At 39.6% G+C, this 18719-nt stretch overlaps 1 protein-coding gene across 50 annotated transcripts in view; it reads right to left on the minus strand.

Annotated features, from left to right (window-relative positions):
- PTK2 (protein tyrosine kinase 2) overlaps positions 1-18719 on the minus strand; it is a 356961-nt gene that overhangs the window by 172351 nt on the left and 165891 nt on the right. For all 50 annotated transcript variants that reach the window (XM_073999554.1, XM_073999553.1, XM_073999548.1 and 47 more), the window contains 3 exons: positions 13409-13463; positions 2001-2141; positions 1398-1475 (listed from right to left, as the gene is read on the minus strand). In XM_073999554.1, coding sequence (XP_073855655.1) covers positions 1398-1475; positions 2001-2141; positions 13409-13463 — 274 coding nt within the window. The remainder of the gene's footprint in view (positions 1-1397; positions 1476-2000; positions 2142-13408; positions 13464-18719) is intronic.

Here is an 18719-nt window from a genome sequence, read left to right on the forward strand (position 1 = left end):
AGCTTCTTTTAAAATTACAACTATTTGAATGAACCCTGCACTTCCATCCTCGGACATCTCTTCCGTAAGGAGAAAAAGCAGCAGCACATAGATACATATAAACGAGTATTTATTATGTCATTGTCTTGGAGCAGAAATCTAAAAGCAAAGTAATTGCCCTTCACAGAATCCCAACTGGCCCCCAGAGAGGAAGGGGCAAAGAAAGGGGGGGGGTTTGAAAAATTTCTACCAGGTTCACAGAGTGAAATAACCAAGTAGGACAGTGTGCCTGATGATGACCCCCTTTCTGAATAACAAAACAGGAATATGGGGGAAAACATAGAAGATTACTAAGTCACTTACATGTTAAGCATGGGCAGGGGGTGGGGGGTTACAGAGAAGGCTGAAGAGAAAAGAATAGAGAAATGGTAGAGGCAGGAGGTGAGCAGAGTGAGAATGGAAACCAGAGTACACTTGGAAAAAAGCAGGTGAGACATGGTTTGGCACAATTATATATGTATAGAAAATTATATGTACAGGTCAAGGTATGAATAAATTAAGTAAAAAGTTCAAATCACTAAACTATGTAAGTGGAAAAGAACTGTTACTAGTGCAAGGCCTGAGAACCCCCTAGAATCATGTTCCTTGAACACTCATCTAAATGGGAGTATGCCCTTCTCAGTACGCCCACCCTTACACTGTTCTACTTTTCATCTCAGTACTTATTGTTGTATGACACAGATGTATTCCATATTTATTTTGTGTACTCGACTATAAGCTATATAAGACAAAGGACTTCTCTCTGTTTTGTTCCTTATTGTATCTCAAACCTCTAGACTGCCAGGCACCAAGCAGGTTCTCAGTAATACTTGTTGGAAGAATGAGAAGGATCACACAGGAAATGGTCAGCCCTTCTGCTAGGAAAGTAACAAAAGAAGTGAGGTCTGGGGTAGAAGTGTTGAGTTTCCATCTGATGGACATTTTTTCCTCAAGGTAAATAAGGCTAATAAGGCTTTCAAGAGAATTGTGAATGTATAATATTTTTTTCCTGGAAATAACCTGAAAAGGCTGTTTCAGAGGATAAGATGTCAGTACAAATATACCCAAATCATATACAGAACTTAATTTTAAAAATTAGCATTTAAAACTTCTCCAGATAAACAGTAACAACCCCATTCAGGTCTCACTAACACATGTAAGATTTGTATGATTCCTTTCCTTCCAAAACTAAGTAATTCCGAGGTATTTCAACAGCGTCTAGACTTTATCTTACTTGTGCTCCACTCTGTTGAATAATAAATGCAGTGCAATAGGAAAATTTAATTGTAAAATGATCTTTTCCAAAAGAATGCCCCATTTCCTTAATTTGATTCTTCTTTGTCTAAAGCCAAGTTCCCGAAAGGTCAGAGCAGACTTACATTGCAGCCCTTGTCCGTTAGGTAACTGATCCCTTCTTCTGGGCCGATTGCCAATTCCACTGAAATAATCCAGCTTGACTTTTGAAGGTGAAGCAAGTGAGAACAGAGGTGGCAGAAGGAAAAAAGAAATACTTTAGATAAAGAGCCGTGGATATGTTAAAGGACCAAAGCAGGGGCTGGTTTGGTTTGCTATTAATCTATCTAACCAAATAAGATAAAATATTTAAATATCTATAATTGACCCAGGATCTGTTAAGCCTATACAAAGATGTACTGTGCTTATTTCAACATGCCTGATGCCAAGAGTTTCTCTGGGATGATTATCTAAATAGGTAAACTAGCCCTTAGATAACAATTAACAAATCACAGGGATAAAATTTAAAAAATCTAATTATGAAAATAGGCATGCTGTTTTTAAAAAGGTGATTTTATTCTCACATTATTTTCTTTTTCTATTTTTCACATGGTAAAATGACAAAATATCATTTCATTGAAAAAATGGGACAAGTTAGCATTTTTTTCATCAGAAATTTAGATATACAGTAAGAGATAAGAAAAAGTAAAATCAAACTAGCCCACTATTTCCCACATTTCCATACTTACACCAAGAGCACACTTGAAGCATTCCTTATCAAATCTGTAGACTGGAGACAGGATCTCAAAGAATTTCAGAATACTTTCTTCTCTATTAAGGTTGGCGAATTGTCTAAATGTTTGTTGGATCAGTTTTCTTAGTGTTTTGGCCTGCATGACAAAATTACCAAAAATCTTGAAAAACTCAGCAATGAGTAAAGACCAAAACAATAATAGTAAGATTTCTCTCCTACCAACTACATACTAACACCTACAATCATATTACTGCCAAAAAGTATACTTGTCAAATAACCATAAATGTATTTATCAGAGCTTTATTTCTTTTAATTGTGGCAAAATGCATATAACACAAAATTTACCATTTTAACCATTTTTACCTGTAAAGTTCATGTACAGAGTTTTATTTCTTAAACAGAAGTTTGTCCTATATGTGCACATGACTCAGAAAAGACCAGGCAAAAGGTATAAAGGTACTCGCACATTCCACTGTTAGGAGGGAAAAAACTATATCTTTCTGAAGGACAGCACAAATCAAAAACTTTTAAAAAACCACAATGCTTGATCCAGAAAATAAAATTCCAGAACATTATCTTTGAGATACATGCAAAGATTCAGGAACAAAGAGATTCACTGCAGAACTGTTTACAGTAATATAGAGCCTGGTTACGTAAATTATGGTGTATCTATCTTCTCAACCAATATTCTATGCAGCCTCAAGAACTGTTTTGGAGAACTAATTTACTGGCATTAAAACTCATATCACATTGTTACATGAAAAAAGATGACAAAAAAGTCAGCGTAGAGTACAGATGCCTTTAAAAGGCAAGAGCACACGTGTGGGTCCTGGTGAGCACACAGCAATGTATCCACGAATGACTTAGAGCAACGATGCTTTCGCTTTTATCGTGAAGTAAGATGATAGGTGGTCTTCTGGTCCTTTTTTGCTTATTTGAGTTTTCTACTTATACACATGGAAATCTGCATAGTGGAGGAAAATGCTTTCCAAGCACCAAGCCCCTAGTCCTTGGTGTGTGAAGCAGCCTGAGGAGGCCATGGATAAAGGGAACATGATGAGGTGTAAGGAAGAGGGGCAAGAGAATGCAGGTCATGGTAACAACTTGACTTTGACCCCGAGGAGTTGCCAAGTCCTCAGGAGACTTTGAGCAGAGGAGTGACATTATCTGACTTAGGTTTTTTTTTTTTGGATATAGGGTCTCACTCTGTCCCCCAGACTGGAGTGCAGTGGCGTGATCTCGGCTCACTGCAACCTCTGCCTCCCAGGCTCAAGCAATTCTCCTACCCCAGCCTCCCTGAGTAGCTGGGATTACAGGTATGCACCACCACACCCGGCTAATTTTTTATTTTTAGTAGAGACAGGGTTTCATCCGGTTGGTAAGGCTGGTCTTGAACTCCTGACCCCAAGTGATCCACCTGCCTTGGCCTCCCAAAGTGCTGTGATTACAGGCATGAGCCACCGCGCCCGGCCTGAATGAGGTTTTAACAGGGATACTCTGGCCACTGTGTTATGAACAGTATGAAAGGAGCAGGAGAAACCAAGTCGGAGCAGCCCAAATAATACAGGCAGGAGGAGACAGTTGGCACAAGTACAGAACCAGAAAGAGGGTGAGAAGTAGTCAGATCCTAGCTTTCTTTTTTTTTTTTTTTTTTAAGAGTAACTAGACTCCAATGGATTTATTTTAAACACAGAACCAACAGGATATGCTGATAGTTAATAGCTGCCATTAAACTGAAATGACAAAAATTGTGAGAGGAACAGGTTGGTGGGTGAAGGTCAGAAAGAATGCCAGAAGAATACAAGAAATCTAAGTGGAGCTGTCGAGCACGCCAGTAAGGGCCCAGTGGAGTTCGAGGGGAGGTCCTGGCTGGCCTAGCAGACAGGGAAGATGGATTAGGTAACCTGCTAATCTCAGTGGGTCAGGGAGATGGGGAGCAGTCAGGGGTCCAGGTTGAAGTGTGGCTGCTAAGTCAGGTACACGGTGAACTAGGAGGGCATGGCGTACTTTGGTGGGTCATGGAGGTGACAGCCTGTCTGTAGTGGCTTGAAGGTCCTAGTGGGATCCAAGGATTACTGGATCTGGGATACTACAGAAAGCGAGCTGGAAAGACAGGAGCTGTGGTCAGAGAAGGATACACACAATTAGGGAGGGGGTTCGATTACTGGAAATGAGTAAGACCAGAGTGAGAGGCTGAGGTAAGGTAGTGGACAAGATTCCTGAAGACAGGAATTCAATGAGCCAAGAGAGTGGGACATGGGAGGATTACCTAAGGCATGTGACTTTTATTTTAAAAAGTTCGCTCTGCTCTTGCACACAGAGGGTTGGGGGAGTGTGCAGGAGTGAAAGCAGAAAGACCACTCAGGTCACTGTAACAGACCAAGAAGAACCACTAGTGGCATGGACCCCAACGTAGTGGTGAACGAGAGAAAAGGGCACTTCTGGGACATTTGGATATTATATGAAAGACAACCAGAAAGTGAAGAATACAGGAAAACTAGAGTTTTAGATGGAACAAATAGGCAAACATAAGAGGCAGGCGTGGTAAAAAAAAATAAAGTCATGTTAATCCTGTACACGTGTTTGATCGTAAAGTCTTCCAACATGAACCATCAAGGAGACATTTGGATATAAGTTTGGAGCTCAGGAGAGGGCAGCACTGTTGGTAGAAATTTCAGAGCGACCAACTGAAGTATTTAAATACACAGGACTGGATGTCACCTGCAAATAAAATGAAGACAAAAGAGAAGGCCAAAGCCAAGTAAGCTGACCAACAGTTGGTTTTAACCAGGGCTGAGGTTTTGACAGGTGAGTATGACAGAGTGGAATAAGAGAATTATAGCTGTTTTGAAAAGGATTAACGACAGCTTCACAGAACTTAAACTGAAGAGCAATAAAATGGGTTCAAGGTTAGCAAGGCTTGACTATAAAATGTATCACACAGAGAGTAAGTTGGTCAGCCTCAGGTGCTCTATAAACAAAAGTCTGAGAAGCATATTTTTGGTTTGACTCCAGGCTTTCCAAACGTTCTCTGCTTATGATCACTTATGTAGGACAGACTCTACAGCAGAGCATGCAGATTGGACATGGAGATTTGAGTACTGCTTGTAGCTACCTATGAGATGTTTTTCTCCTTATAAACTAACAATATAGTAGCCTGGGAGTTTGCTGAATATAAAGCAGTCTCTAAGAAGCAGGCCCGCTACACTTTGGACCCAGAACAAATCCACTAAGGAAATTCTAGTCTGTGCTTGGCACTTGGCATACACTGCATAATCAGAACAGGTATTCAATAAATTCAGAGTGCAGCTGGAAAAAGAGCATTCTGGTCTTCATTCATGGCTACAGGAGGAACAGTATAATTCTGTGCATATAGTGCTATTAGGCACTGATTAAAACACACACACACCCCCCAAAAAAATGATGCCAGAAAAGACATCTGTAGGCCCTTCTGTGAAAATAAAGTCTTCACAATGACCCTTGCAAGGAAGATACTATTTTTCATATATTACTGAGCAAACAGAGACTCTGAAACATTAGGTACCAACCAATGACGGGGTAGAAGAATCGTGATTCTAATCCAGAACTGCTTGATTTCTTTTTACTTGCTATGTGACCAATTCAAACACCTCCTTTTCTAAGATGCTCTGCTTGATAGAAGAAACCAGGAACAAACAACCACCACATCCCTATGGGTCTCATACTGTTTTGAATGTATTTTTAGACATGGCACTTATGTAAGATCCACATTGGTGAGAAGGGAGCATGCGCTGCCTTGTTACCCCAAAGAAAAGAGTGTAGCCCGCAGCTAAAACTCGATGTTGTGCTTTACAACGAATAATTATATGTCTCTGCCAAAACAACTTGGATTCTGGCAAACTCTCAGATAATATGAATGAATAAAATCTGGTTCTATCCTGTGATAAATTAGATTTCACTTTCTCACTTTCTAGTAAGTAAGTGGGAAGATAGTTCAGACTTCTTTAGTTTCAAACTTCTATCACAGAACATGCTGCCTCAATGTACAAATGCTCTGAGTGTAAGAAATGTCTCCTATCTACAAGTATTAATAGAAAATAAGTCCAGTAAAAGCCCTGGAATATCATAAATCTCTTTAAGTGTATGATACAATAAATTGGAATATGGTAGCGGTTGCAAGGAACAGTTGTCAACTGAGCACAGGGACCAGAACACAATGACAAAACATTTCTATTAACATTAACCAAATATTCATTCATGACTCTAAGAGGAATATTTCAACTCAGGTAAATACTGAGATGCATTGATCAAAAACTATATAAAATAGATCCAGAAAAAAAGTCAATTCTCTGCTTTGGAACTAATTCTCAACCAGCTGCTGGTTTATATACAAACTATTGGCAATAATATTATATACTGACATCTGCTCATTTGTTCAATGCTTTTTAAAATTAACCTAAAATATTCTATGAAGCCGAGGAAATGGAATCTGCTCTTGAGCTTCAAATGCTCATATATATATGTATACATACTTGCCTACCTGACAGTTCCACAGGCATCTAAAACCTACCACTAAGAGCACTGAGATTCCAGCTGTGGTGGCTTATTGGCCCTACCTAATTGGACCCTAACATATACTACATCTGACTTAGTTCCAACTCTATCACTCTGAACTTACTCTTTCCTATACCCCTTCCCTTTGACCTCCATAGTCTCAAGGCACTTCTATTTCACCACTCACACAGCTGAATGCATCATTGGCAGTCTCACCCAATTCAGATTCTGCTTCAATATTCTGTCTCTTGACTAGTAGCAGTAGAGAGCACTTATGTGTACGGGGCAGAAATCTGAGGCCAGGCCCTGTACTTTCTTCTTCCTCCTCTCACATTAGACCAGTAGCTAAGTCCTGTTCGACTTTACACCCATAACATTCTTCAAATGTAACCCAACAACTCTCTACCCTCTGTCTCCTTTAAATTCAAGCCTTCCTTGTTTCTCTTGGCAACAGCATCTCCTGATGACTAAGAAACTTAAAAGAAGTTGTGTGTTGTTCTTCTACGACAGGGATTGAAGCCATCAACCCTATGCTAAATAAAGTGAGTCAATTTGGCTTGGTCCTCATTTTCTCATCCCAAACTCTTAGACATGCAATGTGTGTGGTGGTAAAGAACTCAACTGCTCTCTCCGATAATTTAACCTGCTGGAAAATTTGCAAGTAACTGGGGCAAATGTGTTTGAAAGTAATAACTATGCAATGTTAAGAGACAGACAGTCTGGACTCTAATTTTACTGTATTTGTCTCATTCAGCTGAATGTGGGAAAACGTGCTGCTTTTTCTGTAGGCAGTGTTACCTTGCTAATCCTACACATTAACAAGCTGGGAACCAAGAAGTGAGAGCAACATACAACACAACAAACCAATAAAGCTCAAGCAACTGGAGAAAGGAAAACGATATCATTCATAGTTAGTTTCCTATGGACACAGAAACAACTCTCTCGTTCTCCGCCAACAAAAATTGTTGGCACTTTTGGCAGGAATATACCCAAGTTCTTATGGTCTGTACTTAAATGTGACTGCCAAGGAGGACTATGAGTTCTAAACCTATAGCGTTCAGTGCTGGACAGAAACTAGAAAATCTTTGCTGTCTGAAAGAAACTCCAAAATTAGTTTTTATGAGAAGGATATCTTAGAACGCATTAGTTCCTTCCTAATTACTCAGTGAGGAAAAAAATTCCACAAAATCTAACTGCATAGAATCTCTGGATATTAATCAATACACTTGCAGAACCTGTATAAGTAAACAAGACTGTTCTGCATTTCATTTCAAGTTTCAACACCTGCTTGTGTTACCTGGATTTTGGAAACAAGGCATCTATCTATGCACACTAGTTTATTTTAAACCAATTTATGTATAATGATAAATTTACTAAGAATGTGATACGTTTTCAAAATGAAGTGGTATTACTAGGATGAAACATAAGAAACTGCTGCTATTCATCCATGTTGAGCTATAAAAATAATTTCCTATTAGTCAACCTAATGATTATCAGATGCTGATAGATTCCTAGGGCTTCCCAGATGCCAAGGGTGTAAGGCAATGCCAAGGAAAATCTGCAATAAGGGAGTTTTTAAGGAATAACTTATCAACCCGAACACCAAATGCTAAGTGCATGAAGAGAGCTTCTTCTTACTCCTATCTACAGGGCCCACATCAGATGATAAGATCTGTAAGCAGGAGCCAGGTTTCACTCCCTCCCAGCATCCCCAACTCAGGTCCTGGCACACCGTAGATACCAGGAATTCACTGCTGAATACCGTACCAAGCTACGCATTTCTGTGCTTGGCGAAAATGTTAAGCTTAAAATAGTCACCTGCTCATCCTAGAAATGAAAATAATGACTATTTTCTCCAAGAATAAAATCATGTGTTCCTGGTAGTATTCTAGGAAGCCACATTATTACTTGAGAATCAGATACTAAAAAAACTGATAACTATTGATCTCTTAACATTTCTAATTCTGAAATTAGGTTTCTACTGTGAATTATATTGCAATAAATTAAAATTTGCCTATTTTGACTTGCTGCCTAATTTAAGCTCAGAGTAGAGCTGCAATGCCAGAATGGGAAGCACCCTTGGTACCCACTGGTAGGACAACATTCGCTGAACTACAGAAGTGATTCCAATTTCACTAGTTTGTCCACTGATGTCCTTTCACTGCTCCACATTCCACACTGCATTTACATATCTTGTCTCCTCAGCCTCCTCCAGCTGTTACAGCTTCTGGGTCTTATCTTTCATGACATTGATATTTTTCAAGAGTAATCATCAGAATTCTGTAGAATGTCCCTTAATTTGGGTTTGACAGTTTTACTGGTACAGTGATTTTTCAAATGTGTCTTTAAAACTACTAACATCAATGAGATAGAAATTAAAATACTTGCAAATTATTCTTAGTAATTGAGGCACATATATCCCAGATTCCATTTTTGGCATAAAACACAGCTAATCCAAGTTTCACTAAAGATAATAAAGCAATCTTTCAACAATTCAATGTGAATGTTATTATAAATAATCCTCTACAAATATAAATAGAAAGGGGAAAAAAGCAGGTAAAACAAAATAATTACTGGGGAAACAAATGTAGCCTGTGTATGGAAAAGCCAATGTTAACTGACCTAGCCATTCTATAGAGCTATTTCAGAAGAAACATGAAACTGGTGTGAATTTCTAGTTAGCTGAAGTTTCACTGGCAGTAGCTTTGAAGAAGGAACTATCTAGACACCATCTAATTTGTATTATAGTTGTTACCCCCATGGGCATATATTGGTACCATATTCCATAGAAGTTTCATGGCAATCAGTACAATGTTCAAAGAATTTATGTCAAATGTGAAAAAAATCTTGGGCTAAGGATATGAATTTCTAAGCCAAATACACATTTTTGGGTACACAAAATTACACTGATTCCCTTATTAAAAAGGGCATGTAAGAAACCAGTTCTAAGAACCTTATTTATGAGCCACTCCATGAATCTGATGAATCCATAGCTAACAGTAGCTAAAAATTAATTCTATTTACATCAAAATCAGCAACAATTGAATTGCTCAAAAAGCACATCTGTTATTTTTCTGGCCTGGGTGTGATGGCTCACATTTGCAGTCCCAGCACTCTGGGAGGTGGAAATGGGTGGCTTAAGCTCAGGACTTCGAGACTAGCCAGGGCAACATGGTAAAACCATGTTTCTACAGAAAAAAAAAAAAAATTAGCTGGGCATGGTGATCCATGCCTGTAATCCCAGCTACTCAGGTGGCTGAGGCAGGAGAATTGCTTGAACCTGAGTGGCTGAGGCTGCAGCGGGCCAAGATCGTGCCATTGCACTCCAGCCTGGGCAATGGAGTGAGACCCTGTCTCTTTAAAAAAAAAAAAAAAGTTTTCTCAAGTCCCCCTAGTCATCCTTCCCTCCCATTCTTACAGAAGCCATTCCATCCAGGCCCTGATCACTGCACATCTCATCTTCCTTAATCACCTCTCAACTCTTTTCAGTTCTGGTCTTTTTGCTTTCAATCTGTGCTCCATGTTGCTGTCGGTTTTATATTCTAAAATCCAAAAAGAGATCATACTGCACACTCCACACACCCTGCAGTGAGTCCCCAATCCCCCTCAACTCCTATCTGAGCATTTAAACCCACATCAAGTGACAGCCCACAATCATCACATATTGACTCTACTCAGCCAAAACCCCGTCCTGTCTGACCTCTGTTTCCTAGAGAGCCTAGAAACAGAGAGGGCTCACTGTTTCTAGGGTGTTAGCCCTCTCTGGCTATCAGGGCTCACTGTTTCTAGGAAGTGAGCCCTCTCTGGCTACCAGGAGTCACCTGATAGCTAGACACAGCTCAAGATGGCAGAAAAAAAAAGCACCTGGGAGTCAGCAGCAAAGGCCAGGGCAATGGAAGCCTAAAGGATAGCCTGGAAACATATTCTAAGATACCTGCACAAATCCCCTGCAGAGGAGGCGTTTTCTTTAGGAGGGTTAGGATGGAGAGCAGTAGAGAAGGCATACCCAAGGAAAGAAACTTTCTAGCTTTTCAATTCTACTATCTTCTACAGAGTCTTACTTAATCCTGTCTTCACGCCTTTTGTTCACATTGTACTCAGTGTCCAGAAAGGGTCTCCCCTGATTTTACTCATCATATTGCTGTTATTCATTCATTAAGTAGGATTTACCAAATGTTACTACATGCCAGGCACTATGTCAAACAAAGGGTGTAGAGTGGAGATGGCAACAGATATTGTTTTTGCCCTCAAGAATCTTAAAATAGAGTGGAGGAAGGCAGATAAAATACAATCAAGTAACAAACGATATAATTAAAAATTGAGGCCAGGCACGGTGGCTCACGCCTGTAATCCCAGCAGTTTGGGAGGCCGAGGTGGGCTGATCACTTGAGATCAGGTGTTCGAGACCAGCCCAACCACCTCATCTCTACTAAAAACACAAAAATTAGCCAGGCATGGTGGCGGACACCTGTAGTCCCAGCTGCTTGGGAGACTGAGGCAGGAGAACTGCTTGAACCCGGGAAGAGGAGGTTGCAGCGAGTTGAGATCGCACGATTGCACTCCAGCCTGGGTGATGGAGGGAGACTCTGTCTCCAAAAAAAAAAGGAGAGAGAAAAGTAGAATTAAAAGTTAAGATACTAAACTAAACAGGGTCCCAAGATAGAAGAGAGTATTTACCATGAAAAGAGCAGGAGAGGGACCACTGAAGCAGAGGTTCGGAAGGAGTAGTCATGGAGGAGACAGGGCCAGTCCTCTATCGAACCTCTCTGGGCATCTGTCTCACTCTGGCTACACTCACACCATGGCACTGGTCACCTGTGACCTGTACCTGTGGTTCCCTGTTTTGAGCATGGGGATCCTTTAAAAATCGAGAATGTACTGGACTCCTAAATGACAACAGTGAAACTTTTCCTAATTGTTTATACTCATACAAATTTAAGGAGACCTTGCAATAATTCTGAGGCCACCCAGTGCTTCGTAACTGAAAACCACTGACCAATACTACTAATGTGATATAACCATCAATAGCACTTTGGGTAGGGTACTCTTCTATCCAATAACAATGTAAATTCACTAAGACTGTAGCTTACACTTGTTTGAATGTCTCCACTATCCTCCTCACTGCAACACCCAGCAGGTTTATGCACAGCAGCATCCCTTCCACTTACGGGTCTTCTCATGCCTTCTCGGCTCCCACACCAAAAACATTCCAGGTCAAACTGAATCTCCCATTCTCCCAACTCCAAGAGTATGGGTCACCCACACCTAGTAACTCTCCCAAAGGACATAATTCTGTCATTCTCTCTCATTCCCCTTCCACTGTGCCAAACTTCATTTAAAACTCTTTGTTCTCTTTCAAATCTGACTCAACCCACTTATGCCAATGGTCTGTGGGCTACCTGTAGACTGGGACAGTGTCTAGATCTGTAGTCCTAGCCTCAACCACACTAAATTGAGTGTGCTCTGTTCCCTAACAACTTACTGTAGTATTTCACTAATAGATCAGGAAACTTGAAGGAACACTGAAAAAGTTGAGTAGCGTCACTAGAAAAAGAGCCTGATATAAAGAGTATATTTTTCCTGTACTATTCTTAAATGCATGTCTTATTGCATTTGTAGAATGCTTTGCATTTTAAAGTCAACACTTTTATGTTTTTTCCTATGAGATTATCAAGAAGCTATGTGAGAGAGGAAGGGATACTGTTACTTTCTGGAGTCAGGGAACCAGTGACTAATCCTTACAGTCCTATTCTGGATGGGTTTGACAGGGAGCAAGACCCAGATATCTGAATACAGAGCTTTTGTCACAGATTGCATCTGATAAATTATACCAACACTCTGACCCAATGATAATCAACATGACATTGACAGTTGTCTCTTTTGGTCTAAGATTTAATCTTCATATTAATCTCATGTGTTAGAAATGGATTTTATCCCCATTTTACAGATGTGTATACTGAAATACCAAAAAATGAAGCAATTTATCCAAAGTTAGCTACATTTTCTCATAACGTATGTCTTCTCCTGCTTGGGCTTCAGCTGATGGCATGCAGAATATGATCTCTGAAATAATAAAAAGTAAGAGCAGTAACATCCACTGTTGCTATGTGACAGGTACTGTGGTTAAGTAATATATTTACTAATCTGTTAAATATTCACATCAACCCTACAAAATACTATTTTCTTCACTGTAGAAAAAGAAACCAGACCCCAGACCCTGAGGCTAGAAAACGGCAGAGCTCATCTAAGCCAGACTCTGTCTTAACCCTAAAGTTTGTGTCCCCTGCTGCGCTTGAAAATCTTGATGTGTGCTCTGGATTAGCTGGGGAAATCACAGTTCAGAGTCCTCCCACCTCACTCCAAGGTGCTCTGCACGCTGGATATGGGAAGGACAAGAACCGAGGCTCTGCCAAAGCTACTAATATGGGGAAGCATCCAAAGAGTTAAAACAAAAGACACACCTTCAAAATGCACTAACACGCACGCATGTGCGTGCACATACACACACACACATACACACAATACTAATGATTCCACCATCACAATTATTTTACATATTGCTCATTTTCTTCTGCATGTCAAAATATTTGAACCTATAGAGACCTAGATGACAGGAATAACTGTGCACGTAACTTTTTTAGTTTTATGCTTAGCAGAGTATCAAATACAATCAAGAAGTAAAACCACATTTTATGGGAGAAAGCTATACTAAAAACCTATGTGACTAGAATAAATGTCAGTTTTTTAAATCATATATTTTACATGGAAGGAAGGAAACTACACTTTACTTTCCCAAAAGCAATTTATCACTGTGGAGAAGGTCTTGGCACAATTTTGTTATTTTATTATGATAAAGGAGACTCTAATTACCTTGACAGAATCCAGTAAACTCTTAGGAAAAAATCGCTTTAAACCAACATCTTTTCTGAAATATAAAAAGAAGCGTATTAACAAATAACACCACCAAATCAATTAATATAATGACAAACTTGCAAGAACATAAAACCACTGTAAATTATTTAACGTTCCACATATTATTTAGGAAGGAAACAAGTATAATAATGCTTTAATTTACCAGTATATTCACAGGAAGGATGGGACAAATCATTTTCTAGATATGTACAGAAAACACAAATACAAGTTGATTTAAATAGAAATCCTTTTGGTTTTTCCTTTTACCCTTATTATTGAAAACTCTTCTAAAATATTCCCTCTTTGTAAATCATAATGTATTTTAAAAACTGTCCTTTTTCAGATATTGCTTGAAGGTTATAAACATCAGTTCCAAATGGGTAATACTGTATTTGTAGAGAAAATAGCTAGCCTGATTAGTAAATGATTCAGGATATACCTTACAAGTTACAGAAATAAATCCCTTAGGTTTATCCTAAAAGTTGACTATATTTAAAAATAGACTTTTTTGATCAAGGGACTCATTCGCTTATCTCAGTTTCACATTAGGGGGAGAAAAAAAAACAGATAAATTTACGTAATTTGCCCTAGGTAAAAAAGGTTAATTTATGGAAATCACAGCAATGTTCTTTAAGTCAGGCAACAAAATTAAATTATTATCAAGAACCACAACGCTCTGGCCAAGAAAATAGGTTAGAAAGAACAGCTGATTCTTTTCCTAGTACTTTGGTTACTAACTTACTCAGATGTTTTGGCCACTAGGTGTCACTCGTGTGCTAGTAATACAAAATAATGCCTCTGACGACATTAAGGAATGTCAGGAGACACATAAAAGGATCAAGGAGAAAAGGGAAATACAGGTTTCTTTTCAGAATCACATAATATATCACATATAACAAACTGAATATAAAGTACCAAGAAGCAGGGATGACTTCTTCATCCATAACTGTAAGTTGGCTGGCGTTATAAACAAAACTATAGACATCATGTCATGATACTATAATTCAAACATTTTAAATCCCTTGTTCTATAATCTGACTGCTAGTAGTACCTAAACCAATGAATTCCTCCTCTGCTAAATCCAAAACTGGTCTCAGTTCTCATTCTTTCTTATTCTGCTATTACTATGTTCATTACATCCTAAAATTATCTCAGCTTCTATGATATACTACTTTCTGGTTTTACCCATCAGTTAATTCATACAACTACTGATTTTACATTTCTGTCTCTAGCCACTTTTGTTTGTAACTTCCCTTCCTTACCTTTACAGAACTATCATTATCTATTTTGACAGTTGGATATGAAGGGGGAAAAGTATCCACACAAGTTCTTCCTTTTCATTTTGCCTCCTAAAAACACAGCGTCTTTGCATTTTAAGGATTTTGATGCCAATCATTACTGGGAAGTAGCAAAATTAGTACACAAAAGACACACTCTGGAATCTACAAGGTGGTATTCTTGATCATTTCTGCCTCTATCTACATTTTCAAGCCACTATTCCATAACAGCAAGCACTGATTTTCATATCAAAGAGGTTTTCTTTTTTTGAGACCGAGTCTTGCTTTGTCACCCAGGCTAGAGTGCAGTGGCCCAATCTCAGCTCACTGCAACCTCTGCCTCCCAGGCTTCGAGCAATTCTCGTGCCTCAGTCTCCCAAGTAGCTGGGATTACAGGCCTGCACTACCACACCCGGCTATTTCTTGTAATTTTAGTAGATACAGGGTCTCACCATGTTGGCCAGGCTGGTCTCAAACTTCTGACCTCGAGTGATCTGCCTGCTTCAGCCTCCTAAAGCGCTGGGATTACAGGCATGAGCTACTGCGCCCGGCCTCAGAGAGTTCTTAATTTGAATCCTGGCTCTGCCATAGGATGGACTTGCTGTTAACACCTGTGAGCCTCCGGTTACTTGTAAAGTGGGGATGTGAACTACTACCACACAGTGGTGCTGAGGTTTAAGTAAACTGTTTATGAAGTTCCTGGAACGTGAAGGGGGTAGTTTCTGTTCTGCCATAGAAGAATGCCTTAGAAAGCACTGCTGTCTGGACAGCTTCTGGTCTACATGCCCTGTGTGCCTCACTGTTTAATGCAGAAGGAGGCATGGCCTGACCTGAGGTTTGTTGGTGGACAGTAGAGGTCGTGAGAAGTCGTGAGATTCAGGGGCTACTGTGGACAGAGGCAACAGGGATGAGTGACTGGACATGAGGTGTGAGGGAATGCTGAAGCTATGCACCGAGAACGGGAAGGTGGGTGGGCATCAACAGTTCTATTTTAGACATGTGAGGCTGGGCGAGGTATACATACATGCCCTTCTAGTAGGGATTTCAAGAAGGCAACTGGCCATGTCAGTATTTGGTTGAGGGAAAGACCAAGGCAGGGAATATCCTCTCCCCGACTGTGTGGCTGTCAACTGCTATTAGTCAACCCAGTTACACATCTATTTTTCTCAGAGCCAGGCAGAAATAAAAAACTTACCATATTCATTGCTGTCACAAATAAGAAAATTAAAGATAAACCAAAAAGTGTTGTATGATTCAAGAAAAATGAAAGGAAGCATATATTTTTTGAAAATAAAGACGAATACTAGGTATTGCTTTTACTTCAAAGGTGAAGACAACTCCATTTAAAAAAAAACGCCTGAAGGCCAATAATTAGCATATATACAGTATAGATTTTCTTAAACTTATTTTGAGTAATAATGAATTTGTAACATTTGTCCATATGTTAGAACTTTATTGACACCTGGCAGTTGAGAAAATAAAAATGAGGCTCAAGCACACAAGGTCATGGTAAAAAGTCTGCAACACTGCCTTTAACACATTTTAATTTAATCTAGAAGTCAAACTACTTCAGGTTTTGTGATAGAGGACTCTGAGCACACCTAACGCACTATGTTAAAAGATTTTAGGGAAAGCCTATTATAGATATCTAAATTTAAAGCCTTAGGAAACCAAGCAGGGACTTGTAGGCTGTCCCATTTTTAATATGAGGTCGCCTCTCTCCACGATCTGTGTGTCTGGGACTGGTTTACAACGTGCACTCTAATAAGCAGTAGTTTTGCCTCAAGTGGCATAAAAACCTTCTTTGAGCCCAAACTCTATACAACTGTCCTGTATGTGAATAAAACAACAAATACAACTTATACATCATAAACAAAACATAATTACTAACCTTTATCATATAATAATTCCTGACTATATTAACTGTCAAAGGATATGTCCTAAATGCATTTAAACTCATGTAATAAAAAACTAGCTCACATGAAGCTTTTAGAATACTGCCAAACCCCAGTTCCCAAACCCAAGCATCAGTTTATTAGATTCCCACATCAGTTCAGAGAAAACTCTTGAACCCATACACAGATGACAAGACACTAACATTAGGTTAGAACTGTGCTGCCCAATATGCAACCACTAGTGATATGTAGCTATTTATACTTAAATTAGTTGAATTAAATTAAAAATTATGTTCCCAACTGCAATGCTCAGCACATTTCAAGTGATGAGCAGTCCCATGGGGCTAGAGGCCACCAAACTCAGTGGGGCACCCACAGAACAGTTCCATTGTTGCAGAAAGCTGCAATGGGTGGGGCTGCGACAGAGCAATGAATCTAGGACTTCGGGCACCCTCATTCTCTAGGGCTTGCTGCTGTGGGCCCAAAGGCTCCTCAGTAAGGGCAGAGACGGGTGAAATGCATGAGCACTGGGGATAGGTGCAGAGCTACCACAGGCACAACCACACAAGGTTCCTGCCTTGCTCAGAAAGACTGGGGAAAGGAGGTATAGAGGGGTGAGGAGAGAGCTCTACCATGACAACGCAGAAGGCAGCAGATCTTACAGGAGACAGCTGTACGTTAAACAAGAAGCCTTTCATTGGGATTGCCTGTATATACATAGCAGAGGGCTTCTAAGTATTACCTTTCCTACTTCTCTCTCAGAACTAACAAAAACAGTTTCTATGATCTATTCACTAAGATTCAAATCATTTAGATTTGAAGCTACAAAGACTAGAGAGGCTGTATTCGTTTACTTCCTCACGGAGACTGTATGACATACTAGGCACCATAACAGATCATGGGGTAGAAAAATCACTAATATGTTTCCTTTTCTTAAGTGAGATAATTACATAAACAACTAACTACCACACAGTGTGAAAGGTACTATAAGAGTTTAAAACCAATGCACTTAGCCATCGAGATTTAAGGTTTTTGTGGCCAATTTTAACCAGAACTCTCTTCATGTTTAACTGACCTCTATCCTTTAAGTGAAAGATTTAGAACACTGCTGACTGATGTGGTCTTCGTTCTCTTTTGCTAAACCTCAAAATCCCATTCATTACTCCACTGATTCCTGTTGCCATTTAGCATTTTTGGAAAATCCCTAGAGAGCTCTGCCCTCCCACATCCCTGCATGATGACTGTGCACCTCCTCGTATTCCTCCTTTCACACCATAGTGGCCATCCAGAATCGTTCAGGAAAAGAGGCTGTGTAGGAGGGCCCCTCCCCACCTGCACCAGCTGACTGCCATCAGCATTCCCCACTCACTGAGATGAATCCTCTACAGTGCCCGTCTAGTCCCAGCCTGTGGTCTTATCCTGCACGTGTGTATTCACATCTACAAATTCATAACACAGCTGGCTTTCAGAAGCCTCCGATGGGAATCAACTGTCTTTACATATTAAAAAGAAACTAACCTTATTATAAGCAAATTCTTATGTCAAAGATAAATTTATTTCTCTTCTGGCAGTATTTCTGAGAAGATTCTTGTCTGGCGACCTTGTTTAATATTTTGTGAACACAATTCCTCAAATACTTAAAACCTAGGCAAAAATGCAGCCAAAACTAACTTCAAATATAACTTAAAGAGGCATTTCCATGTAGTAACTCTATCTTACCCTTTCTCCAAAACTGTCAGAATTGAGTATATTTAATTCAGAAATAGTATGGTGGTACTTTCACCTCTAAATTATACTCAAGCCTCTTAACAATAGACAAACGCTAAAATTATCTAACTGCAACGGAGATTGCTGTTTCTTAATGACATTCTTCCCTTCATCCTGGGGATGAAGTTGTCTTTTGGTCAGGTACAGTGCTGCCTTCCCCAGTCTCTTCTGTAGCAAGGTATGGCTATGTGACTATGTTTTCTCCTATGTTCCTCTAAGGGAAAGTACTAAACAGCAGGTTCATAAATAATGTCACTATTATTTAATGTTGTTTCATTATAATGTAGATGAGAAAAAAAAATCGATTCCCAGCTGGGTCACTATATGGAG

This window comes from Macaca fascicularis, chromosome 8, assembly GCF_037993035.2.
Source record: "Macaca fascicularis isolate 582-1 chromosome 8, T2T-MFA8v1.1".
NCBI classification, from domain to species: domain Eukaryota; kingdom Metazoa; phylum Chordata; class Mammalia; order Primates; family Cercopithecidae; genus Macaca; species Macaca fascicularis.